The sequence below is a fragment of the Barbatula barbatula genome (genome assembly GCF_947034865.1).
Source record: "Barbatula barbatula genome assembly, chromosome: 14".
Lineage (NCBI taxonomy): Eukaryota > Metazoa > Chordata > Actinopteri > Cypriniformes > Nemacheilidae > Barbatula > Barbatula barbatula.
Genome location: NC_136777.1, coordinates 1,246,404 through 1,274,174, shown reverse-complemented (window position 1 = coordinate 1,274,174; position 27,771 = coordinate 1,246,404). Strand labels below are relative to the sequence as shown.

Genomic DNA, 27,771 nt, shown 5'->3' with positions numbered 1-27,771 from the left:
GGGTGAAGTATCACTTTAAAGACACATCGCTGTCATTCCACTTACGTACTCTGGGCAACGTCGACCAAGTGCCAACCACAAGGTTTCCTTCAACGTTCCTTTCTATAAGAAAACATATCAACATAAACTAAAGTATGACACGATCAACTTGGCCAAACACACCTGACGGGCCACTAAATATGATGCAGAATCGAGGGGCGTGACTCGTGATGCCATCCCAACTGACCAATAATAGGACAACCAACCAGATCTAAGCAAGAAGAGCTTCACTGATCCTATCACACATTGGACAGCATTTCAATGGTTTTGCACCATTCAAGCTCTCAAAGGGTTCAAAGCAGTCTGCTTTTCTCCATTTATGGCTTCTGATGTGATTTTATGGCAGTTCGTCTTTCTTTGCCACGATGAAACAGTAAATCACTGTACCACTGTACTCTTTGACCTTACGCTGAGTCTTGTGATGTGTCTCCAGAGGACAAACCAAGCACAAAGGCATAAGCTCGCTTAGAGTTCTGAATGAATCATTTTTATACCACTTTATTGAATGATTCGCGAATCACTCGTAGACTAAACGGTAACGTACTGAAACTAGTTCTAAATCAAATGAGTACTAGACACCTAAACGTCTGAGGAAGGACTCGTCCGAACGAATCGATTCGGGAAATGAATCGAGCGCTGATCTCCGAGCATCAAGTAACGCCATCCAGATTCAGACTGTTAGCTGTCGGGTCGTGTGGTGAGATGGAGGGTGTTGATACGTGGAGAACTTCACTCGTGGCTTTCAGAGAGAGAACGTGTTGTCTTTCTTTTGCGTGTTCTGCTGTTTCACGTCCTGAGTACGTTTAAAGACTTTGAACAGAAGAGCCGTAGAAGAAGCGAACGAGTCATGGACGGAGTCTGGGGTGTTATTGTCATTTCTCTGGCTATGTTCTTGGGCTGTTTCGTGCTCGGGATTATTCCACTGTTGATCCATTTATCAGAGGTGAGAGACTTTACAGTGTGTTCTATAAGTGTCCGTGTTCCTTTAAGAACTTGAGCAGTCAGTTACATTGTAACATTATTACAGGCGGTGAATTACAGATTTGATAGAATGTATCGAATACCGCACACAGAATGCTACATGTGTCAGTTTGTTGTGTTTGTGTTTATTCTCTGTTTTCATGTTGATTTTGACTTTCTTTTGTCCTCTCGCCTGTGTATTTTTATATCAACGTTTGCGTGTGATATTTCGTCTTTTAGAACTGCCATTCGTCGTAGTGAACAAAATGAATGTGCCATTCAACACATGTAAAAAGATTGAATGAGCTTATGGTGTGTTTAATTTGAAAAACAGCACATTTAAAAAAGAAGTTCTCTTTGCTCTCAACAGCAAAAACTGCAGCTGATCACTGTACTGGGGGCGGGGCTTCTATGTGGCACCGCTCTGTCAATCATCATCCCTGAAGGGGTGGAGCTTGTGCAGGAGTCGTGGAAAGGTGAGTGAGACCGATTCATCCTCATATCGTGTGAAGAGTTTGTGCCGTCTCACAGCAGACAAGTTATATCAACCCATAACATCAGATCTCTTTACTATCTCAATTGTTTCTCTTAGACATCAGTGAGATTAAATGAGGAGCAAATGGAAACTTTTATTTAAGTCTCAGATATTTCTCCAGAGAAAGAGTCGGAAATGTCACAATGTCCCTTTCTTTAAAGTTTCAGAAGAGAGCGTCACAAACGGAGCTCAGATTCGTCAAGTGTGCGATCAAAAGTCAATATTAGTGAAGATCTCAAGATGATTATGAACTCAATCATCACATTTACTCAAATCCAGATTGGTTTACCTCCACAATCTAGAGGTCATTTTAGGAGAAACATCTTGAGTCTAAGTTAATACGCATTTTTAAGTGTAAATGTAAAATGTAACCAACTGCAAGCTACATATGCTTTGAATGGAGCTTTGTTTTAGTTTTACCAGTTGTCTGTCATGGGCTGCGTCCGATATCGGCTACTTCCATACTATCTAGTAGACGTAAATGAGTACGAGTCATAAAAGTATGTCTGAAACCTCAGTATACAAAAAGCAGTAGGCGAGAAATACCCGGATGGTCTACGACTTCTGCCGAGATTCGTGGGTGTGGATCTGATGGACACTTATCTATCCCATGATGCCACGGTCAAATTTAAAAAGTAAATCAAATAAATATGGCGTGAAACTTTAAGGCAGATGTCCATTTTAATGTAAGTGCCAATAAATGAATTTCTCGTGACTTAATTATGTTTTTATCAACTCTCACGTGTAGATAGTTGTTAATAGATCAAAGGTCAAAGAGCAACCGGTTCACAGGACCATAAAACATGGCGGACGCAGTATACTATACATACTATATAGAACGTACTTATTCAGATTCAGTACGTACTGTCACAGTATGCCATTTCGGACGCAAAATTGAAATTTCTGTACACTATCATTGAGTGAGATATAATGCGGATATAGAAGCATTCAGCAGTGTATTTATTCACACACACACCCTTTCAACAAACTTAAACACATGTGTCATCAGACCGCTGGCTGTTTAAATATGAAGATATTTGCTCTGTGAGATCACTGTGATTATGTAAGCTATATCTATTAAAGATGTTTTTGGTCATCCTGTAGACTGGTATTGCTCCTCTGTGAGACAGAGTCCAAATATCTCTGAATCCAATTCAACACTTCTTCCGGCGGCGGAGAAAACCCTGCGTCCTCACTTCTTCATAGGACTGTCTCTCATCGTGGGCTTTGTGCTCATGTTCGTGGTGGACCAGATTGCCAACTACTGCACCTTTCACGGTACCGGCTCCTTCCTTCCTTACAATTATGAATCTTAATATCATTATTCTTCCAGACGTGGATGTGTGCAGAATCCAACATGCTATATATTATATTATGTCAAGCCAGTGACTTTTTTTCTGTGTAGTTGAAGTTCATTTCATTTAGCATACTTCTAGGTCAATGTCAAGTATATTTGAAGTAAAACTGTCATATGGTACAGCATCATAACCTCCAAATATTGGTTTCTGATTTCCACCAGGCTGCAGACAGAGACGTCTAATCATGCGGAAAAACAGACGCTCTCTGTCAGACGCTCTCCTGAGAACATTTCTCTTCTGTTTTATTCCCCAGAATCACAGGTGCGCATGTCTGGTAGCTACGGCATCACCGCCACCCTGGGTTTAGTTATTCACGCTGCCGGTAACAAGCCTCCTCACTTTCTCTCTTATGTTCCCAACACATTGTTTGTTTATAACGGATAACATTACTCTCAATCATGCCAGAAACATTTTCTCAGTAACATTATTCACATGACCAATGGGTCACAGCGTAAGAAGCTGCTATATAGTGTTTATCACAGCATCTCCTGTCTGGAAAGATAAAAAGAGGAAACGTCGAGAGATTGAAACCAGACTAAACTCATTGTGTCTGAGTCTGTTTCGGCTTCTTACCTTTCCTTCAGGTGTTTTAAAAGAACAAATGACTGGAAATGAAGCCATATTTATAGAGTGTTATACAGGGACCGTGTTGTTTGTCTGTCTCTCAGCTGATGGAGTGGCTCTGGGGGCGGCTGCCGGCTCCTCACAGGTGTCTGTTCAGGTGGTCGTGTTTCTCGCTGTAATTTTGCACAAGGTGAGACTTCTGGAATAAGGGGCTGTGTCCACCGAGGCGTTTCCTGCCGGCGTACAGCGTGTTTTGTTTTTCTCCAAAGGAAATGCTGTGTTTTCTTTCCACGCTCAGTGCCGGCGTTCGACTGGGCGCCCAGAGTTGAAAACTTTCCAACTTGGGACAAAACGCTCAGCTCATATGCATCAGCAGCGTGTGTTTTCAGCCACGTAAAAACGCCTCGGTGGACACAACACCTAACACTCATGTAATGCAGCGCTGCTTCATCAGTGATTTATTTAAAGGAAATATTTTACATTATTTCTGCTTCTATTTGGAAACAGTGTGTTTGATTTTCTCTTTCCGTCTGTCGCTCTTGTCTCAGGCTCCAGCCGCGTTCGGTCTGGTCTCTTTCCTCATGCACTCTGGTCTGGATAGGAAGACCATTCTGAAGCATTTACTCTTGTTCTCTGCCGCCGCGCCTCTGCTGGCCATCAGCACTTATTTAATCTTGAGCGCGGTGAGACTTTATAACAGTTTGCCAGCAGCAACTATGTCAAGCCCTTATCAAGCAACATTATCTTAAATGTATTAAACTGTAACCCCTTTATATACTGTATCATTTCTCTTCAAACTCCATTTATGACACGCAAAAACCCAAAATGTTTCCTCTTTCCAGAGTAACAGCTCCTCTCAGAGCCGCTTGAGTGCCACAGGAATCGGGATGCTGTTCTCAGCTGGAACGTTCTTGTATGTGGCCACAGTTCATGTTTTACCTGAAATCAGCAGCAGAGGGCAGCAGCGCTCCTCTCATCATCATCATCATCATACAGAAACTACAGGACAACAGCAGCATGGACTGGGAATAATGGAGAGTCTCACTCTTATACTGGGAACTGCATTACCTGTGCTGCTGGCTCTCTGCCTCCCAGATGACTGATTCATCCTTGAACAATTATTCACATGATTTATGTTTGGTCAAGTTGTCAACCAAAATATGAAATTTTAATGTACATTTGTTTTATTTGCTGACAAAACAAACAACCCATAATGGTGTGTGGTGATATCATGGTACCATGATCATATCCTTATACTGAATCATTTATTTATTTACTATTGAATTTCAAAGAATGCCATTGCGTTGTTATTAGGTACTGTAGTAAAACCATAAATAGGTGCATTACCAAAAATATCATGTTCAGATTTTTCTGTCAATGAAGTATTTTGGGTTAAGAATGTTTGTGTGCGTTGAACTTCCTGTTAAAGGGTCTGGAAACAGCTTGTGTATTTTTGGGTCGTTTGTGTCTGTGTGCATTCAAAGACTTCCTGATAGACAGCAGAGTTTAACAGGGATGTCAGCAATATTTACATAGGACACAGAGCACCTGGGTCAAGTGTGTGTTCTGCGTGGCTGTGATGAAAGTTTCTTTCAGGAAGATGCACATCTGGAACACATCCAGGCTCGTATTGTACTATCATTGTTTTGTTGTAAATGTTTGTATTGAATCAAGAATGGTCTTATATTTGTATCTGGCACGGCAACAAGATGTTTCAATACATTTGGATCAAAATGTTGCAACGACTCAAGCGTATTATGTTCTGAGATCATCTTTGTGACGTGTGGATAAAAATAATGGTTTGGTATGATGACCAATGGATAAGGCACAATTTGTTATGGGTTAATATTCTTTTTTTTTGTGAAGATTGTCTAACAGTGCTGTTATTTTAATGCAGAAACTCTTCAGCTAAATCTGAAAAGCAATAAATACCAGCCATGGTAACAGTACTGATGTTAGGTTTCCTGATTCATGGATCATTACACAAAACATAAAGTTGCTTAAACAATAAATACTGTTTATTATAAATATGGAAATAACAAATCTTTGTATAATGTATAAAACAAATACTTTTAAATTATTCACAAACACACATTCACCTTCAGACAGTTTTGGCTTAAAAAGCTTATTGGTTTTGATAATACTGCTGTTAACATTGTAAATGTTTCTCGGTTCTATAAGAAAACAAACAAAATCCTAAACAACGCACTTCATAAAAACACTGTAAACTCGGTCATTTAAAAGGACAATTCCCCAAAAAATGTCCAGTTGTTCCAAATGTGTATAAATGTGTTTGTTCTGATGAACACAGAGAAAGATATTTGGAAGAATGCTTATAACCAGACAGATCTTGGACCCCATTGACACACTGCAAGAATGACTTTCTTACCTAGTCGTTTTTTCTTGTTTCCCAGTAAAAAAAAGTCTAAACATCCTTGAATGAAGAAGCATTTTCTTGACGATCAAACTGACCTAAGAAGTCTTGTTTTAAGTGAAAAAATATGACACTTCAGTGAATTTGTGCTAATGTGCCAATGGGATAAGACATTTTTTTACCTTCACTGAAATGTCATATATTTTTACTTAAAACAAGACTTATTTTCTTAGGTCAGTTTGCTCGTAAAGAAAATACTTCTTCATTCAAGATTTTGTTGTAATTTTTACTAGAAAACAAGAAAAAAAGACCAAGTAAGAAAGTAATTTATTTCACATCAACCCTAGCACATGTAGATCTCTCTTTAAAATGCTTTGATATTATGTCATCATTGACGTTCATACATTATAAGTGTGTCTCCAAATATATTTTGGGATCACTGTACATTCAAAAATACTTCTTTGTACTGTATACAGATTTAACTGAGCTAAACTGCAAAACTAATCTGTCTTCATTCTGTAATTCCAGTGAGTTTTTGAGGAATAGCACAGCCGAGAGACGGTGAGGTCATGACATGATACTTTAGGAGCATCTCCCAGATGTCTAAATGTAAATGAGTACACTTGTATTGTGAAACATCATACAAGCAGTAATAATAATAACAGCAGAAGCGCCCGGCCGCAGCTCTTATTGTGTTCAGAGTTTCAGGTGTTCCAGGTGAGCGCTCAGCTCTGCTTCTCGAGCCATCTGATCAAAGGCTCGACGTGACGTCCGTTCTCTCACCCTCTCTCTCATGTAGCAGGAGGCGAGCGCCACCCTGTGCCTCCTCTCCTGGGCCTCCTCCCTCTCCTTTTGCAGCATCTCTCGGCGCTCCTCTTTACCCGCCACAGTCCTGCATCTCTGCTCCCACTGCGCTTTCTGCTCCTCCAGGACTTTCTCTCTCAGCCTGCGATGGGTGATCTCCTTCTCCTGGTTTTCCTGCCTGGCGCTGTGAGCTCCCTGACGGAGCTTCTCCTGTGTCCAGATTACGGCGTGGCTCGTCCGCAGTTGGCACCGGTGCGCTAGCGTCTGTCTCTGCTCCATTCGAACCCTGTTCTCCCGCCCCGCCCGCTGCTGCGCCCTCCGCATCAGCTCCTCCTCTCTAGCCACGCGGTCTCGCACCTCCTGCATCCGCGCCTCCACCAGCAGCGCGTGATTCTCTTCGGAGCGTCTCAGCTTTTCCTCCAGCCCTTCTCTCTTCAGCTCCTTCTCTGCGCGTTGCTGTTCCTCTAGCTCCTTCTTTAGAGAGATGTGCTTCCGTAACTCTCTTCCATTTTCGATCTTGAGTCTCCTCCTCGCTCTCTTCTCCTGAATTTGTTTTCTCGCCGAGGCTCGCTGCTCCTTTTCACACGCAATACGCAGCTCTCTTTCTCTGTGCGCCTCCTCGCCACGCAGCCTTTCCTTCAGAAGTCTCTCCTGGAATCGTTTGCGTTCTCTGGCCTCCTTACTCACCTCCTCTCGTTTGCTCCTGCGTTGAGTTTGTCGCTCCTCAGCGAGCCTCCTCCAGCGCTCGTCTTGCTTTAGCGTCTCCCATTCACGATGCTCCACTAGCATCATCTCCTCCTCCTCTCGCCTCCTCCTGCGGGCCTCCAGGTCCTCCTGCCATTGACGGATACGCCGCAGAAGTCGTTTTCTTCGTTTTTCCTCCAAGGAAGCTCTCCGCGCCTCCTCCTGCTTCTGCTCGTTCTCGCGATGCTGCTCCTCCAGCTTTCTCCGCCGTGAACGAAACTCCTCCCGTTCGTGTTTGGCCAGCATCAGTGCAGCAAGCTTACGGTCTTTCTCGGGAACGGTGATGTTCAGTTTACAACTGATCTCCTGGGAAAGCCTCTTGATCTGTCTCTCGGTCGCAGGAGAACATCTGAGGTCCCGCAGACTCAAACTTGGGGGGAACTTCTGACCACACGTGCTTTTATCTTCAGGAAACCCATCTGAAATAGAAAAGGCAGAGTTATTGAAGCGGGTCATCCCTGACTCACTGGGCTGTTTTGATGTGGACTCTTGTGTGCTTTGACTCTCCAGGACCGTTTCCAGGCATGTAAATGGCTTTACAGGTGATTTTCTAACGTTATTTCTCTTCCCTTGAATGAGTTTCTCTGTCTCTTCTCGACACACGCGATCTCGTATTCCAGTCACTGCTTCCACAGAGGACACGTGGTTTTCTTCCATAAACTCCGTGAGGGATTTAAACAGCAGATCAGGTTTGACTCCCAGTCTCGCGCAGGATTCGAGCGATCGTGGACTTTCTTCTGCCTCCGATGAGTTCAGATGATATAAATCCAAACGCAGAACAGACGATCTAACGTGATCCATTTATGTCTGGAATGTCGATTATATCCAGTTGAGCTCACTAATCCGTCAACTCGGTTTATTAGTAAACATCACCTCAACAACACATATTTTTAACACTTTTCTTGCTTTACATGTAAACAAAAATAGGTTTTGTATAGCTGCAATACTTATTCACGTATGAATCTGGGCATTTGCACTTCCGACGCGTCTCGGGTCACTATGGCAGCGGGCGCATCGTGATGTCGTCACAGCAACGGAGGCTGTAATTGGTGCTCAGGCAGCGCGAGGAGAATATTTCAATTGCGATCAATAAAACAATATATTTGTTTTAAAAATAAACAAAGCTTATAATAATCATCCTGAAAAACACTAAAACGCCGAAGTAATACAACAATATATTATTATAGGATTAAAAAAGATTCAACATTATAGTTGTTTCTTGGTGCACAATGTACTACTATACACAAACAAACTGGGATTATCATAGTATTTTTATAAGGGACATTCTTCAAATTCTTCAAGTTTTCATGTGACTGAAACACTGTAATTATGGCAGAAACAACTGTTACTGTGGTATTTAGTTTTTTATAAGAAGTCTAACCCGCTAAACTATACTTTAAAAAGACTTTTCCACAGGAATGACGGAAATCATCTTAAAACCAGACAAACACAACACAATTACAAACAGAAATGTGTTTATTTCTTCCAGTTTCTCTCACAAAATCTCCATTTTACCACTTTTGTTGTTGTTTTGTAAATGTCTCATTCAATAAACACAAAAGCGAGTTGTTAAAATGTCTAAACACCACACACACACGACATGCCACTTTAAAAATATATCATATAAAAAGCAGTTAAAAAATAAACACTATAAAAATAACAGTTAAGTAACATTAATAGGCCTTCAATCCTGACTTCATGAAAATTGAGAAAAATCGCACTGAATTGTATCGTCAGGTCTGTAAAGATAAACATTTCAAAAACAACAAATCAATCAAAAGCTTGTTTAAACCAAATACATTCAGGATTATCAATGGATCAAACCCCCCCCAAACTCAACATGGGACTCTTTATGGTGTTGTACAGTACGGCTTATCAAACTACTGACCCAAACACTAGCTGCATATCTCTGAAATCACTAAACTAAAACAAATGAGGTCATTCACAACAACCCTATTCTTAAAAAAAGCTTCCTTAAACTACACGGACACTAAAGCTTTTCATTGATTTGGCACGATATACAAAACAATACACACAAACAAAACAAACACAAAGAGAAGCGCTGCAGACGGGTTTTGGCTCTTCTTCTCGCGAGATGGCTCATGAGTGCATGTAATATTGATGAAGAGGAATCTCTTTCATTCACTGAAGAACACTTTCTCTAGTAGATTGTTGTAGACCTAAGAATAAAAATAACAACAAATCCGCTTCTGTATGTAACAAAGAGAAAAAGTCTGCTTCATGGCACTGAGAACTAGCCCGTGGCTTTAGATCATAGCCCGGAAGCCGAAGGATAAAGCGGCTCCCAGAGCCAAACCAAGAGAGAGTAGGAACACCATGATAGCGCCGGCGGTTTCTGCTTCATGCTGGGACACTTTTCTGTGAGACAAACACAAAACAACAGATGGAACCGACTCATCATATCTGCAGTGCATTTCTTGGGGATTTTTAAAGTCTGGCTGTTTAACAAACAGATCGGATTGAATCGTGCAGAAGATTTAAAAAATATGGATCGGACTAACAGGAGCAGCTTTCCATAATAATGAAAATATATTTATAAAGCGCAACTAATTTCAACTACCGCTGAACAATGTGCTTTCCAGTGAGTGCAGCCAATGATAATAGATGAACTTACTTGGGTCCAAAGCACATGCAGAGACTGGCCAAGTATCCGTTACTGAAGGAGAAGAGGATCATGAAGATGATGTACCAGGCGTCGTGAGCGAACCACACGGGCAGGTTGTATCTGGGCCGCACGTTGCAGAGCATGAAGAGGGGAACAAACACCACACGTGCTACGACTAGGACGGGCAACCAGATGCTGTCCTTACCAGGCTGAACAGAGAAAGACAAGAGATCAGAGTTTGGAAAAATTTATTTTCGATGGAATTATTTGCAAAGTATTACATACAAACATTTGAACATCGAATTTCATGACTGACTAATCAGAAAAAAAAAATCCGGTCATACAACCGCAGAAAAAATGAAGAGACAATTCCAAATGTTCATGTAATCATCATTTCTAGATGTGTTGTGGTCGTTTCAGTTCAGTGTCTGTTGAATTTTAACTAAATCAAACCTCAGCAGTGACACATTTGAGGTCTGAAAAAGTTTACAGAAGTTTACAGAATAAAACAAATGATAATTTTATGATTTTGAAATGGTCTCTTAATTTCTTCCACGTATGCATGTCATCGGTCACCCAGCTCCCTAGACATCTGGAGCCATCCACCATTAAAAAACCCATAAAACTTACTGGCCAATCATCAGCCAGCGTGTGACGGAGGCTCAACAACACGCCTGTGGGGCTGAAATAACTTCAGAGGTTACGTGAGAGAGAGTCCTTGTGAGACCTGCGTGTGGTCACGACGTTTCCAATTCAATTACTCATGTTCATTTCCGTCCAAACCACCCCGTGATCCTCAGCTGCTTCACAAACGCACAAATCGAATTCTCTCAATTAAATGGACACAAACGAGCGAGACGTTGACTGTCATAAACGGCTAAATAAGACACGTGAAAGTGAGACAGCTGACTGACAGCGAGACCAAATTCTCGTTTTCAGCCAACATACGTAGTCCCTTACTCACAATATTAGGGATTGTATTAAAGGCTCAGGTAGAGACGCTCCAAACACAAACCACACGCTTCGTTTGATTCACTCATAATGCCGTCGCATACGTACCCACATACAAACAGCAGTCAGGCTCCGGCCGGCCCAGTCCATCAAATTGAACAGGAGGAAACAGGACACGGGGATGAAATATGTTTCTGTGAAAAGCAACAGTCCAGCTGTGACATCTCTGCATGACTTCTAACACGCTTTTTAAAATATCTTGTGTGCTATTGTTCTCGCTCTCGGTGGCAAGAAGCAGGAAGATAAATATAGAGAATCATGCAAACACACTTACCCCAAGCACCTCCGTCTGCCACAGTGGACTTGACATCAACGGTGACGGCTGGGAAGATGCCAATAGTGATTGTGAAGATGAAACCGACGGATAGAGCCATCACCCAGATCTACGGCGGAGAGGAAACATGACATCTGTTCTTATAAATCTGAAGGATCGTGGGAATACCGATATCAGACTGGTTCATGTTATTACCTGTTTGAAGATGGCAAACACCGACACTGTCGGTCTGGTGTCTTCATCCGTCAGGTTCACAACAGGTCTCTTCTCGTCTGGACCATCTATAAGTCAAATGAGATTATCACATATTAGACTCCTTTCCGAGCGCATCACAATATCAAACAGTACACGATGACAATCCCGAGACAGAATAATAGGAATAAAGCACAATAATGTTATATTACATATCGGTGTATCTGACTTTTAAAGGGACAGTTCATCCAACAGAGAGAATTAATTCGTTCATTATTTACTCATCCTCATGTCATTTCTTCTGCAGAACACAAAAGAAAATATTTTGAAGAACGTTGATAACCAAACAACACTGAACCCCATAGGGAGCCGCAGATATGCCGTATTTTTGTAGGCTGACCCAGAAGCTAGTGCCGCGCTGGTTCCCTCAAAGGTTTTTGATAATCTTTACAAATGAACACAACATTTGATCACTGGGGTGAAAGCCTGTCGCACCAAAACATACAAATGTGAAAGCATAATGTAAAACCTTACAAACGCGTTCAACTGTAAAGCAGTTATGAACTGAAATAAGAATTGCAACATCGGAAAGACGGATGCAAAGCGCCGAGAGTTACCCGTCTTCAGCAGGTCCATCTTGTTCTCCTCATCACTGACGGGTCTGCTGCCATTACTTTCAGAGTAATACTGGAAAAACTCCTGAAAATCAAAACAATAAGTTAAATAGAACTATAAAAAACTGCATCTCTAAAAGGCAACTCGTTCTCATCTCATTATAGCTGCTGTTCTTGATGTGAAGGGCCTTAAAGGGATAGTTCACCCAAAAATGAAACTTCTGTCATCATTTACTCCCCCTCAGATTGTTTCAAGTCTGTATACATTTATTATATCTTAATACAAAGGAAGATATTTGGAAGAATGTCAGATTTCATCCTAAAGCAGACTGACAGTTGAAGGGGAGGAAGGATGCTCGGCCCATGCCGTCTAACATACGTCATCTAAGATGGATAGTAGGCCTGCACGATAAATCGCAATTCCCATTTAAATCGTGATTAAATCGATGTGGCTATCACGATTGTGAAATCGCAAAGGCTGCAATTATGTTTTATGTGCAGCTTGTTCGTGAAGCACGTTCCATCTGATGTCCCATCTGAAAGCACTGCGCGTTTGAGTCGCTCAAAGCATTAAAAAAGCAGCTGCATTTAACAGTATCCCACTCGATTAATTGTGCAGCCCTAATGGATGGTCACTACAGGATGGAAGTGCATTTTCAGATTTTAACTAAATGATTTATCTGGTTTTTTTTTTTAAAGGGAATGACCCACATTGATAAACTACTTAAAATAAACAAATAATATTCCTTGTCATTTTATTTTTCACTGGGACTTTAAGTCGCTTTGGATAAAAGTGTTTGCTAATCGCTAAATGTAAATGTGTCATTATTTACCAATCTGGGCAGAGCGAGGTAAGAAACATTGGCCAGGAGAATCACAACACAAGCAGTGATGAAGTAACCGAAAGCGCTGTCCTGTAACGCTGAGCCGGCTGGAAAACACAAGATTTGTGATTTACGTCTTAAACAAAGTACACCGTTCGGCATTATCTTTAAGACCAACACATACTGGCAAGAGCGCAGATCATGGAGAAGGCCGCGAAGGTCCCAGCCAAGCCCTGACCGCTCATGATGGGTGTGGTGTATGAAGCCGGGAGCCTTCCAGCCAGACCAAACAGACTCCCCTGCAGAATCGCCCCGAACGCTGAAACAAGACGGCAAGATTGATCTCAGAGCGTTTACTCCAACACTTTCTCTTTCAAGTGTCCCAGTTTGAGTCTCAAAACAGAGCGTATATTATTACCAGCATCAATCGCCGTGTGGACTTCTTGTTCTCATCAAGATTCATCAACAAAATTAGAAACACATGAGAACTCAAGGACCCTGTCGGATGATGATGATGATGATGGGTGTGGGGGGGTTTACTCACAGTTGATGCAGATGATTTTGATCATGGTGAAAGTAAAGAAGGACTGGGGCTCCATGTCCACCTTCACCAACACTGCAGTGATGAGAAACACCACCAGAATGACTGAGAGACTGCCGGAGATCCTCCACTTCTGAGGGATCCTGAGAGAGACAGACAGAGAAAACAAGTAGAAGATCAGCTTTCCAAACATCTGTTTGAAGAGCATTAAGAGGGATCTTCACTTTTAATTTAAACAAACATTCTCCGGTCTTCTACTAACCTCTCATGTGACAATGATAACATTAATATGATCTGAAACATAACCGCAAGGGTTATGGTGTTGTCATACAGGTTTGACGTGACATGAGGGTGAGTAAATGATGACAGAATTCTCACTTTTGGGTGAACGATCACTTTAATGTGAATTCTGAAATATGTATTATGTGCATTAAGAACTCTTAAACACTACAGCAGTCATCCCATAATCAAACATATTCTTTTTTTTTGTTTTCAAAGCACAAAGTTGTTTTAAACTTCACATTGGTTCAGATCTGAGGTGTGACGTCCTCCGACAAAAGTATTTTTTTGCTTGCCTTGCATATTTGATCGGACAGTATAGACCGACTGGAAGCCATGAGGAGGAGAGAGGGCAGGATCGGGACAGGACCCCAAGCTAGGACTCAAATTCGGGTTGCCTGACGCGCAGTTGCGCTACGTGTCTGGAGGACCGTCCACATGGCCGCAGGCCTGGACTACGTTTGGTTTTTTTTGACCTGAGATCAGCTCATCTTACCTCTGGTGGATGAAGGAGTTGAGGAGGCTGAAGATGAGAAGTGGCACCATAGCACACAATGTCATCACATTGTTGAACGTTGACTCCAGGACATTACGCGTGTTGCCCTCTGCCGTACTATTCACCGTCTGATTGAATCCTCTGTTGGCGTTTGGGTCTTTCAGACGACTGGTGAAGTACTGCAGACCAATGACAAGGCAGAGATGAAGAACACTTGTCTTCAAACACATGCTATCACGACACAACATTTGAAGGGTGAACCATGTAGATATAATGTTTTAAAGCATTATGTTAATTGATCATACATGGATTACATACATCATGCTAAAAGTCAAGTCAGCTTTATTTATATAGCGCTTTTTACAATTTTCATTATTACAAAGCAGCTGTACAAGAAAACATATTGACTATAAGCAAAACAAGTCAAAACACAGGTCAAATATCTAAGAAGACTTTCAATTCCTATATGTGGTGTTAAATAAAACAAAATTCTAGCGCCCCCCGGCCAGGCAAACGGTGGCGAGGAACCCAAAACTCCAATGGAGGAAGAAAAAACTCCTCAGAGGGAAACCAGGCCTAACCAGGGGATTCCAGTTCCCATCTGACAAAAGCTGCAGCATCTGCACAAGCTCGACAGTGCGCGCACAACAAGGCAAAATAAAAACTATTTTAGATTTGAGATTATCATTATATGGTTGCTCTTCCCATAATTGTTCATATTCAAAATTATATTATAAAAATTATAGTTAATTGGAAAAAGTGTAATTGGACCAAAACAAATACGACTGAGATTCAAATTCCAATATGACACATGGAGAATTCTTACCATGGTGGCCGTCATGAAGAAGTTCCACGGTAGGAGAGTTCCCAGTCCCAGAATGAAGAATATAATCCACACCGCATTATACCTGAAACACATCTCATTTTATATGTGCGGGTAGTTTTATCATCATGTGAGAGAGGTCACGCAAACTCACCTGTCACGTGGAGCGTTTGCCGTCATCCTGTCTGTCTGCCGTCTGTCACTTAGTTTCAGAATTTGGCATCAAATCTATACAAATATATGGAAAAACATTCACGGTCATTTAAATGACGCTTAACCACAATAGCTCTGTCATTTCAATAGCGTAAGAGCTTTGCATTACAGCAGCAGAAAGATTCCCTTCCAACACATATACCGACACAGCTTGAAATCACTCTTCAAGCTACTTTGATGTAAAAAATAGAAACATAATGAAATGTAATGTAAAATGAAATTCATACTATATCAGAGTAACTTGCTAATACAAGTTACAAAATATCAAACTTCTCTTTTCTGAACAAAGAGGTTTGAAATCTTTTGTTTGTGGAATGTTAAAGTGTGTCTGGATACTTTGTGGAGCCACCATAGATGTAAATATCTACGTGTCATCACTGCCTTTCATTCAACAATATAATTCTGCTAATGGATACTCTGGCAAGTCTAACACAAACACAATAACCAAACAAACGGAAATGTTCTCATCCGGGTCTCATGTATGCAGTTAGGGTTAGAAAGCAGGATTGGAATTTAAATACAACAAATAGTGTTGTGTTTATTTACCTATGTAATATCATCATAGCGTGTTAGGATTTGATTATAATGAATATAATGTGTACTGCATTCTACTTTTCAGTCTCTTCTCTGTGTGTAATATTCGGATTTGTGAAAACTTAAAGGACCAGTGTGTCATTTTTTGGAGGACATAAATGAAATATAATAAACATAACTATGTGTTGAGAGATGTATAAAGACCTTACATAATGAAGCGTTATGTTTTTATTATCTTAGATAATAGTATTTATATCTACAAACACCGCAGGTCCCCCTGCATGGAAAACAGACGAAATGCTCTACAGAACGCGTTTCATAAATACATTATTTCCTTTGGTACAAAAATCGGAAACGTGATGTCATCTTTGTTGTGTCAGCCACCGTAGGGCTTCAAAAAAGTGAGGGGTGGAATTCACAATTTTCTAACACTGGACCTTTATCATTTTCATCTACACATTAGTGAACAAATAACATACAGAAATAAACGTATATCGAAGCTCTAGCAAAACTGCTTTCTTAAAGAATGATTTATTTGCCAATCACTTTTTCTTGAAGAATACGAATACACAAAGAGAAAGAAGGTTTAAACCCATTTGAGATATTGTTTCCCCTCAATAGATTTCCTGTTAACGTAACTGAATCCATTTTAAAAGAGTTTGGGGAAAAGTTAGTCATTTTCTACGCATGCCAGAACACAGCCGCAGGTAATACTGTTAAACTCACCTAATGTTCGACTCTCAACTAATAAAAAACATCCAGATTCAGAGCTCAACATCAATACCTAAAACCGTTGTGTCGTTCAGAAGGAAGATTTATAGAATTTCTTATAGAAGAAATCACACAGATGACCACTTTATGTACCTGTAACATAGGAAGAGGTCATAAGGTAATCTGTTCAAGAAGAGTCATTCATCTCTTTCCTCTTGGCAAAACACTGAGAATTTAAGGCTGGGAGATGAAGAGCTTTGGGAGTAATGCCTGTTGCATACTTCTTTTTATCACGTGGACGAGTCTACGCATACAGCCGAATGCACAGCCTTGCAAAGTATACTGCATTCCACTCAGAAGCGTTTTACGTGGGGTTTGACACACGCACATTACGACTTATTGCAATACCTCTCATGGCCTGCAGGAGTATGGTTATCTTTCTCCCAGGACACGGTTCCCACCTGATTGTGCGCGTACTATTCTGATGACGAAATTTACATCACACGTACAGGTATAAAGGAAACTATACTTCAGCCTTGTGACTGAACCCAGACGTGCTCAATACATTAACTAATGGGAACGTTTTGATGCTCTGAGTTTGTGATTAGAAAATATAAAGTATCTTCACGTGTCCTTGTGTGTCGTTGCTCTCAGTTTATGTGATGAAGGCCAAAAACACAGCAATCAATACAAAGAGCATGTGTTTGCGTTCACATACTGTATACTGTAGTTAAGTGCTTATTCTGTTTATGGCACATAAACAAGCAGAACAGACTTCTAACAGTTTATCCATTGAGCATCAATTCCGATTCACCCGTCTCTTCCAGGACAAGCTCTCATCAGTCCTATAAAACACATATTTCAGGTTTGCTGTAAACACACAGTACATAAAAGCACTCGAGTCATTCAAACAACTGTCACGCTACACAACACAGACGCCACTTTATTCTGCCAGATACAATGCTTCAGACGTGATGCATTTACAGCATTTTGGGATTATGGTTAATTTGTGGTTGAACCTGTGCAAACATTGATTCGGTAATAGCACCTGAACAGTCTTTTATTCTTATTAAAGTTTTAACAAACCGAATTACACTTGACTACTAAAATACAATCTGCAAGACTTTAATGAATCAGGCTTTTCTATGAAAGTGACACACTGAATATTTCCCCTCATGGGTCTGAGTTAATTTAGTGAACATGATATGTGGTGCTAAAATTGATAACATCTCAAACCAAATGAAGTATTGACATTTTGACAAGTCTTATCTCTTTGTTCTCAAGGGTCTGGCACACCTGAAAGATTCAGTGGAACTTCAGAAATGAATCATGTACCAGTGTCTACACAGACACGGCAAAACCTGGCTGATTAGGTAATACCACTACATCCAAACATATTTTGATATCCGTTTTTATGTCATTCGATAAAAGACAAACAGACTTTGATATATAACATTAATAAGAAAATGTCTTATATTTACTCACACGTATGTCATTCCAAACCTATATGACTTTCTTTCTTCTGCAGAATATAAAAGACATTTTGAAGAATATTGGTAATCAACAACATTGGCCCTCATTGACTTCCATTGTGTGAACGCAAAACCACTGAGACATTTCACTAAAATGTCTTCGGCAGAATAAAAAGAGAAGTCATATATACAGGTTTACAACTACATGAGAGGGAATAAATACTGACAGAATGAGTCATTTTTAGGTGGACTACACATATAATTCAGGTTGTAACCTTTGCGGAAATATCCTACAGACATTTCCAAAACAGGTGTCAACAACTTCTCGAATTTACAAAAACACTCCCACTACTTCACATGTCATCTTTGGCCAAACCCATCTGTTTTTACCGTGTGTATCCTCACCAATAAATCCCGGTGGCCTACAATCAGTTACCCTATTTAATCCGCCCATTTTAACACTCTCCTGGCCACTTTCCCAGACTCCCCTCTGACCGCGCTTCCAAAATGTGTCTCTGGGGTTCGACATTTGACAACAAAACCGAAGGGTCCCGAAATAGTCAGTGTATCCATGTCTCAAGCCTTCAGCGGACCAACAGAGACCCGTAACCTGAGGCGAATCAGAGAACAAGCTTACAACACATTTCTACTGTAATGGCCTCTCTACACACCACACATGCTCCTTTAACAGAATACTTTTTCGAAAATGTGTGAGCCACTTCATTCACAAGCAGCATGAGGATTTACAGACAGGTTAGGGATCCAATCCAGGGATTGTTATTGGTGAAAAAATGTGCGAACTCACAAACTCAATAAAATACGAATAATTACATTTTTGTTTTCGAACTTTGACATAAAATACGACAATGTGCGACATACGTGAAATAATAAAAGGGCAGTTCTTCATTGTTCATTTGCCTCAACTCATTCTGTAAAAAAACGTGAATAAATCCGAATTGTGAATAGAATCGCATCGTGAGATCAGAATGGCATCGTGAGTGAATCGTTAAATCCCTATTTAAAACACAGCAACAATTTATGAAAAGTTTATGAAAAACATTCAAAGTGTGGTAAACCATGACGCACATTTTTGTTTCAATTAATGTCATCTAGTTGAAGGGTAGTTGAGAGTTATCATCTAATTTTGATACATGGCGACATTTGCAGGTTCGTTATTCCCAGATAACAACGTCTCAAAAATCATTTTGACAAATTAAATATAAATATATCTTTTGATAACATTTATGACATATTAACAAATGATTCAACCGAATTGCCTATTCGTGACATCTGAACGTCGTTTCTTACCTTGAAACCGAAAGCAAACGTCTTTCCCTAAGCGGAAGGTCTGCATTCTGTAAAATTTAGCACATTTCATGTCCAGTTGTTTTCTCACGTGGCAAGTAACCGTATAATAAGCGAGATGATGTACAAGCTGCCGGTTGTTATCGCTTAATAAGCCCCTTCGGTGTGATACGATACCCCCCCTCTTCGGGTCGGCTCCTGGTCAAACTGTCGGGTTTTTCTCCGATAACAACCGGCTGCCGTTTCATTATCCCTTTCTTATAATCTTCTCACAAGATTTAATAAAATGAAGAGAAAAAAGAAAGATCGACAGGTTTCATTGTGGTGGCAAACCCGGTAGACCGGGAATTCCAGGTAAAAAGCTCATGTGTATCCGCCAAACAATGCAGACGTCCAAGAACAGTCAGAACTAAACATCACGATATATACGGTCTCAGATTTTTGAAAATGAAACCGTAAGCACCAGAAAACTCTTCAACAAGCCCCCTTTAAGAAGTAAAGCCACCCCACCTGCAGAGGAATCTTCAATAAAGACTTTCATAGACGAACAGCAGGAGCCGCTTGCTTTCATCTCTCTTGACTCATTTCAAAGACTTCAGGTCTGTTTCCCTTCTGGACATTTTTCAAGGTTAATAACATCAATATTGGCCAGGGCACGCATCCATTTAATTAGCCTCATTCTCCTAGAAACACATTCGAGTAAGCGAGTAAGGCATCACGGGTTTGACTCCCTGCCATCGGTGCGGTCAGGGGAGAACCCGGGCTGAACTAAATACCGCAATACGTCGATCTATATAAGAGCAGGTCAAGATCTTCCAGACACCGTTTTTCTCTACGTACATAAAAGGAAATTCACAATTTTGACTTCTTAGACACAAGTGAAATTCAGACCTGATGGCGAGGGCTTCTCTTCGTGTTGACTTTGAGGATGTTCTGCAATATCCTTCTTTTGAGACATTTCCGTGCATAATCAAACTTCTGTTTTCTAAAGTCCGTGATACGCAAAACCTCGACCATCACATTCACGTCTATACGCGATAACACACTCGCGGAGACTTTCACAACATGCGCAGCAGCACGAGGTCAAAAACAAACATTCAACATTAACGAGCAGGATAAAACGCGTTTAAATATCGCGTCCGTTCTGCGGCCATCGGCGCGTTTACAAGTCGACAGAACGACGTCCCGCCGTTAATATGCAAACGCCATTCATTTGGCGCTAAACTTAACCGCAGTCGCGCGCTTTGTTGACATTGTTGTGAGAAACACCCATTCTGGAGGAACATACACAAGTTATTTATGTACAACACACGCGTTTTTATTTAACATATTTTGTTACAGATATAGAGTCGTACTCGCACAATACAGGTCTACAAAGAGCACAAAGACTTAAAAACACGGACCCATGAAATCACACGTTCAAATACCAAAAACACGTGTCTATAGGTGACGTGAGTCTGAACGCATGGACGTATGTTCCTACCTTCACACGTGGAGAGGAGATCACTGTACAGACTTGACGGGGAGAGAAACACATGTGCCGGCCAGAGATGACTTGAGCTATGCGGAGGGGAAGCACGCACACACACACACGCACACGCACACGCGCGCGCACCCCCACCGGCTGCGCGCGCTTACGAACTTTGGAGAAAACCCTCTTCAACAAAGTTTGGTAGCGCGATTATTTTATTAACATCATTGATCACTTCTACATTAGGATTACACCATTCCTGCAACCAATTGCAGCATCTAGTTTACATATAATCAGAATATATAATCATATCAATAAGTTCAACTTGTGAATTAAGACCACACCAATTTTTTAAATCATCACTTGTAGTTGTATTGAGATCAATTCAGTCCAAACCTCAGGACACCCGACAGCAATGTTGTCACATAACAAATAATGTTCAATAGTTGCAATACTTGAGGTCTGAAGAATACAGATCATTTTTCCAATTATTTTCACACGTTTCTCCGATTTTCTGCAAGTAGAAACAATATTTTGATTTGACATTTGGGAGAAATGTTGTTTGTAGTTCAAAGAAGGAAACTAAATCATCACCTAAACGCAAACCTATAAAAAGCATATTCAGATCAATTGAAATAAGTTGGCAATGGCCTCTTAATTTGTTCCGTGGATGTGTAAATAATATTAATTTAAGCGCTTAATCAATTTCGAGGTGCCGGAATAAAGGGGCGTGGCAGATTTAGTGGGGTGGGGAGAAATAACGCAATGCGCATCTCTGACGGGCTTCTATTGAACTATTTAGATGTTTTAAATGTGCATAAGAAAGCCTGAGTGGAACATTTAACTCACAATTATCAAAGAAATTAAAGACTTTTTAATGTGAGGGAAACGGTTTATTGGCGTAATGATGATGTTGTGAATATTTGTGCACGTAAACAAACAAAACACAGCCCTCAACATTTGTGTAGAATTTTTGTGTAGAAGGTTAACGTTAAACTTTAATAATACCTGCAGGTGCAGGTTGCCGTAAGCATTTATTCATCCGTTAACCATATTTCGTCAGTTCTTCTGCGTCTCTTCCCGGCATTTGTCCAACAACACAAACATCGATCTAAAGTGTCCATCACGAAAAGTTACCTTTCAATATATATAATGCAAAACAAGCGACTTTGCGAATAAATGTATATTCACAATGAAGAGATGAACAGAACGACAGGGAAAAAACGGTGACATAGAGTTTGTGAGGCGTAACGCTCCACAAAGTTAAAGGAAAGACTTTATTTTTCAAAAACACATTGTTCTGTTTTAGTGAAAGTGTGTACAAGACTGCGCACTCAGTCATATCTGTTTGAGCAAAAATCATCAGTTTTTTAACTTGTAGGCCTATCTGCCGTTAAAGTCCCCGTGAACCGGAATTTGCGATCGTTTTTACTTCCATATTCTGACACATTTCCGAGTGAAAAGAAAACAAATAGTGGGCGTGGCTTGAGTTTTTCACTGCGAATTAATTGGATGTGTAAAACAGCCCTCGCTCACTCCTTCACTATTACGTATAAGCGAATAACAAAGTCCGCTATATTTACATTTGGCTTTATGGGGAAGAGATGAATGAAAATGAGTGAATGATTTCGGACACTGACGTAATATATCTTGTGTCTGACAGTACTGTCGCGGACATTCGTCATAACGCTAATATTACACCTGTGTGGCTTTAATACAATTCAATTTTATTTATATAGCGCTTTTCACAATTTGTATTGTGTATTCTTCATTGATTTCTCAATAAAATAGTTCATTTTCACCACGTTTTTGTATGAGTTTTTAATAAAGAGAACAAAACAACTGTTTACCACGTTTATTTACTTCAACGTTTATTACGGTTAATACAATTACTTAATTGATTTAAAATAAAGCACCACTTTCTATTACTGTCAAGGTGAACAAACACGAGTCAAGTGTATAAACGTGCATTCGTGGCATTAACGGTCACTCAGCTGATTCAAGTGCATTGTGGGTAAAAAAGAGTGAAAGAATGTAGGGAATGAAGTAGTTCACTCAGATTTCGGACACCACTACAAAATGGCGGACACCCAAAATAGTCCACCATAGGAGGAAATGGTTTCAGACAAATACAAAATTAAATAGTTACTGGCATTATAATTATTATACGTGCTTTTTAATGCAGCAGGTCGGCGTGAACGTTTTCCATTAGTGCTTGAGGAGCGGGATCTGCCAAATGAGGTGCTGGATCGGATTTCGGCTTGTTTCGGCACAAATTAAGCCCTGAAAAAGTCAGAAATGTGTTGGTCATTTTTTCAGCAGCTCCTTCAGATCTTCTCAAACAGCACTGAAGGAGTTGAAAGAGTATTCTTGATTCTTATTGGCCGTCTTGTCTATATATGTAAATCATACATTTAAAAACTTTTTTACAAACAGTGATGTTTTTGTCTGCAAAATTATCCGTAGACTTTCAAGCACATGACTTCAAATCAAAAGTTTTGTAAGATCCAGACAAACATTTCACTTAAATAACCTTCTTTATTCAAAGAACTTTGTCATGAAATGCGAAAATCTGTCACATTTAACGTCAGTCTCCTAAAATGCACTTTCTTCTACGTGTTAACACTCACAAACATCATCTTTGTTGTTTTTTAGCGTGGGGACGCACACCTTCCACACCCAAAGAACAAGAGTCTGTTCTCTGTTACTGACCTGATGTCAAAAAGACAAACTCCCATCGGAACACAGCTGCACGCTAAGAAACGCACAATTCGTGTTCTCAAGGACGTTGTGGCCTGTAGAGTGTCTCAGGATTTTTATTGTGCGTGCACAATACTCTATTGTGTCGCCGCGGTGCTCTTATTTACTGCTTTAGGTCGGACGGCGTGTCAGATGAATTTAAAAATAAAAAAGAACTGGCAACAGTGTTGTGTTCTCAAGACCTCAAATATAACCATGTGGTTAGACACACACAGTACATCCAGCTTCCTCCTACACCCTGTCTAGTCTTAAACCAGCCGTGGTTTGGGTGAGACAGTGTCTCCATGAACAGGACGATTTAAGTCAACACATCCAGAGAAAGGTAGTGGAAGAAAACAAGTCTTAGGTAAAATCTCAGAATGATGAAGAATAAACCAGGAAGGGTTTTAACGAGTCACTGATATGAAAACAAACACTTATTTAGGGGTGAATGTGAGTCATCAAGTCCACCAAATGAACTGACTTTGTTTTTCCAAGTTCAGTGTTGTGAATAGGAAAGTTGAACAAAGTTCCAAATGTTCCATCAGGATTAGATTCTAGTTCATTATTTTCTGTCATTCTTTTACAGCTCTCTTTAAACATGCAGCAAACATGCAGAACAAAGAAACGTATACTGGTTGGGAGTATATGATTTTTGGGTGAACTGTCCCTTTAAGATGAAGTGTACTTCGATCCATGAGTTTCACAATACTCCCTCAACAACTTCAATATGAAACACGCAGTTAAAAAAAAGGAAAACAATTCCTAAGGTTCTCTTGAAATCTGAAGGGATTCATTTGCAAGATAAAAATAAATTTATAGCAATATGAGAAACAAAAGCCCAAGAGGCAGGAGCACAGTTAATAATAATGCTGTCAGGTGTTTTAAACCGGACTCTTTTTTTGGAACACGAAGAAAGAAAGTCATACAGGTCTAGAAAAAATAAACTATGAAAGAATAAACATATGTTTTCTGAAAACAATCCTTAATATGTTACACAATTTGTCTTCCTGTTAAAGTTATATTTTTATTTAATGTTATATATATATAGTTTTTGTTATATTTTCATTAATATTTTTTACATTACTGATGTAACTGATACTGATACTAAAAATTCTCCTTTTCTCTTATTTTTGTTGCAATATATGGTCAATGGTCCAAGAAAAGATAACTCCGTTTACTTTGCTTTACAAAAATCATGTTTTTTTATTGTGCATTCTAATTAATATAAATCAAACTTGGATTTTTTTTGTTTATTCCATAACAACTCAAAAAATACTAAATAACCTACACAATAAAAACATCTCTTTTTGGAAGAAAAATCTTTACTCTTAATACAAAGTGTTTTAGAATGGAAAAGTACTCGGACATGGACCTGAACATTCCTCTATCCGTGATTGTTTTCTGACATGAACAGGGTCTTCCTGCTGAGGGAGGAGTATCCTGACATCTACTCACAACACACCAATGATCTATTGTCCTCATGCCACCATCACCTGCTCCAGGAACCAAAGACAACATGAGGAAACATGATTCAATCGCCCCGATGACCCATGATTTGCGTAACTTTCATTCTTTAAAAAAACACATGCCTGATTGATCCTCAGTCACGATGCTTTTGTTGCTAAGGTGCTTTTTCGCTAAGGTGGTCTGCTAAGTGGTGATTGCAATGGAGATGATTGCTTAGTGGCCCAACTCATAAGAACTAGTCTCCGAGAACCGGAAGTTGCGATCGTTTGTAAGTGCCGTATTTTGACCCATTTCTGAGTGAAATGGAACTGTGAATGAGGAAAATAGTGGGCGCGGCTTCCGTCTTTCTCTGAGATTTGATTGGATGTATAAAAACAGTCGTTGCATTTTGAAATGGAACTGGCAGCAGACTGACAGTTGAAGGGGAGGAGTTAACGGATGCTCCGCCCAAGCCATCTAACATACGTCATCCAAGATAGATGTGCATTTCCATTTTCAGATTTTATCTGAAGATTATGACGGCACACACATTTTAAAAAGAGAATGACCCACATTGATACACTACTTACAAAAAACGCTGCATTATTTCATGAAAAAATAGGCATTGAAATGTTTTATTTCACTGGGACTTTAAGCCTAAATTATTTAAGCCTCTTTTACAGGCTACAGGATAGTAAACAGCACAACTGCTACATGACAGAAATATAAAACTAAGCCTGCACACAACAATAAATTAAAATAAACAAATGCAAAACAACTACTTTTAAAACAAAAGAAAAAGACACGAAACATGAGCTGAAAACATACTGGGATTGCTTTTGTATTTAGTTTCATTTTTTCAGTCTATGCACCTTTTGCAATACAGTTAGTTCCTGGCTAAGTATTTTTCTGTATATCTATAACCCCATAAACATCACAAAGTAAACACTACTTGTTTCTATTCTGATAGCACTAACTTACAAATGACCCCTTTGAGCTTTCAAAGAATTCTAGCAAGCATTGCTTCACTTTGGCATGAGAACCCATATAAATGTTGACATGTGGGATGAGTTTCATGTTGCCCAACACTGAAATGATTTCATGTCTTTATCAAAAACAGATGATTGTCCTGCCAGTCCAAAGGATTCAGCCCTTTTAAAGGTTAACAGAAATGAACATATAAATCGGGAGGTCCGTGGTAGAATGAGAAATCAGTTTGCATCACATGCACAACCAAGTTTTGTATTCATCGTAACAAATTACTTCACTGTTTATCAGTGCTTTCGGTCCGAAGTAGATACATCACATGACTTTTGTCCTCTAGTGGAATTGTCAACACAATAGACCAACTCTTCTGAGGTTTGTCTTATGACCTTCCGTTTAAACTGACCTTGACATGCCAGAACCAACACGCTTCACGTTACCTTTCTATATTAGAACACAGTGACATCTCTCACACATGGTCCACAGCATGTTGGGTTAACACAGATCACGTGATGTGTTGGTATCTGTGGTGTCATTGGCGTTGGCATAGTTAAGATGTCTGTGCGTGCCGATGTGTCCTCTGCAGTGCAGATAGATGATGTGCTGTCGTGTTGTCTGTGCCAGTGTCTATGATCACAGCCGAGGGATTCTGCAGATTCTCAAAATGAAATAAAGAACAACGTCTTAACATAGTTTTTGTACAAATATTTCCAAACAACCGAGTAAATAATATCATCAACGTTACAGATGATAGGAAAGCAATTGCTTTGGAATGGAATGCTGTTTTTGCCGTGCCAAAGTCATAAATGAAACACCGGTGTTCAATGTAGCTACAGATACTTACTCATAGAAGATCAGTTCAGTTCAGTCGGGGTCACAAAAGTGCGTATGCGCAGTAACGTTTGTTTATGTTGTTAAGATAAAACCATCTCAATGAAAAATGAAAGGTCTAAATGCAGTATCAAGATTGGTTGATCTGAGTATAATGTTAAAATGCAAAAGACATATGAAGCTTTTGTATTAAAGCTAATATGATTTATTTTCCCTTTCCTTTCATTCATTTGCGTGAGAAGTGACCCGAAGTTTTCTACATTTACTGCAGACTTTAAATTAAATGTTATTTGTTTTGCTGGCCAGATTCCTGCTGCGTGACCGGTGAGCGAACAGTCCAGACGGCATTAGAAAAGAATGCTTGGACAAACTTTGGAAAATCTTGCAGACATTTTTTCTGGGCATAGCTGGCTACAGTGTGTTTGCTCTACTTAAAGGGATAGCCTAGTTCACACAAACACGAACAGTCTTTCAGCATTTACAGCATTTACTCTTTTTTTCTGCAGAACACGATAGAAGATATTTTAAAGAATGTTGATAACCAAACAACATTGGACTCCATTGACTTCCATTGTACGGACACAAAACCACTTGAGACATTTCTCAAAATATCTTCTTTTGTCTTACACAGAAGAAAGAGTCACATACAGGGTTTGAATGACATGAGGATGAATATATGAAGTTTTTCTTTTTGGGTGATCTGTCCCTTTAAGCGACTGAAAATTTTGTCATTTATTATAACAAAAAAATACTCTTCATAAATGTTTGTATACTATAGACTACTAAGTGCTATAAACTTAAAAAGTTTTTTGTTATTGTTTTGCTGTCCAACAACAAATAAAGTCTTGTTTATGTTTTTTCAGTAGCAGTTTTGTTTGACTTGAAGGTCAACGCTCGAAGCACCTCACTAGATAAACTGTTGCTTTAAGTTTGTCTGATTCTGCTTGTTGTTGTCCTATTGTGTTTGTAGGTTTGAAGTGAACCGAAATATTTTGTTTGTCTAA

At 39.9% G+C, this 27,771-nt stretch overlaps 3 protein-coding genes across 7 annotated transcripts; 1 reads left to right on the top strand and 2 right to left on the bottom strand.

The window, feature by feature from the left end:
- The first annotated feature begins 277 nt into the window (after positions 1-277).
- On the top strand, positions 278-5,489 carry LOC306903443 (zinc transporter ZIP9). Of its 2 annotated transcripts, XM_079472601.1 has the most exons (7): positions 278-982; positions 1,370-1,475; positions 2,639-2,812; positions 3,146-3,214; positions 3,561-3,646; positions 4,005-4,139; positions 4,299-5,489. In XM_079472601.1, exons 1-7 carry the CDS (start codon positions 887-889, stop codon positions 4,557-4,559), a joined length of 927 nt encoding a protein of 308 aa, XP_079328727.1. In that variant the 5' UTR covers positions 278-886; the 3' UTR covers positions 4,560-5,489. The 2 variants fall into 2 exon arrangements, with proteins under 2 accessions (XP_079328727.1, XP_079328728.1); XM_079472602.1 differs by lacking the exons at positions 278-982; positions 1,370-1,475 and adding an exon at positions 2,000-2,169.
- On the bottom strand, positions 5,461-8,371 carry LOC306903442 (uncharacterized protein). The gene has a single exon (XM_079472600.1). It carries the CDS (start codon positions 8,177-8,179, stop codon positions 6,527-6,529), a length of 1,653 nt encoding a protein of 550 aa, XP_079328726.1. The 5' UTR covers positions 8,180-8,371; the 3' UTR covers positions 5,461-6,526.
- An 84-nt stretch (positions 8,372-8,455) lies between these two features.
- On the bottom strand, positions 8,456-20,954 carry slc29a1a (solute carrier family 29 member 1a). 4 transcript variants are annotated; one of them, XM_079473494.1, is made up of 13 exons: positions 20,777-20,954; positions 15,213-15,286; positions 15,062-15,143; positions 14,236-14,414; positions 13,464-13,603; positions 13,104-13,238; positions 12,929-13,026; positions 12,099-12,180; positions 11,485-11,570; positions 11,290-11,398; positions 11,064-11,149; positions 10,014-10,213; positions 8,456-9,757 (listed from the first exon to the last, which is right to left on the bottom strand). In XM_079473494.1, exons 2-13 carry the CDS (start codon positions 15,236-15,238, stop codon positions 9,646-9,648), a joined length of 1,335 nt encoding a protein of 444 aa, XP_079329620.1. In that variant the 5' UTR covers positions 15,239-15,286; positions 20,777-20,954; the 3' UTR covers positions 8,456-9,645. The 4 variants fall into 4 exon arrangements, with proteins under 4 accessions (XP_079329620.1, XP_079329621.1, XP_079329623.1 ...); XM_079473495.1 differs by having other exon boundaries at positions 20,185-20,785; XM_079473497.1 differs by lacking the exon at positions 20,777-20,954 and adding an exon at positions 19,297-19,694.
- Positions 20,955-27,771: the final 6,817 nt, after the last annotated feature.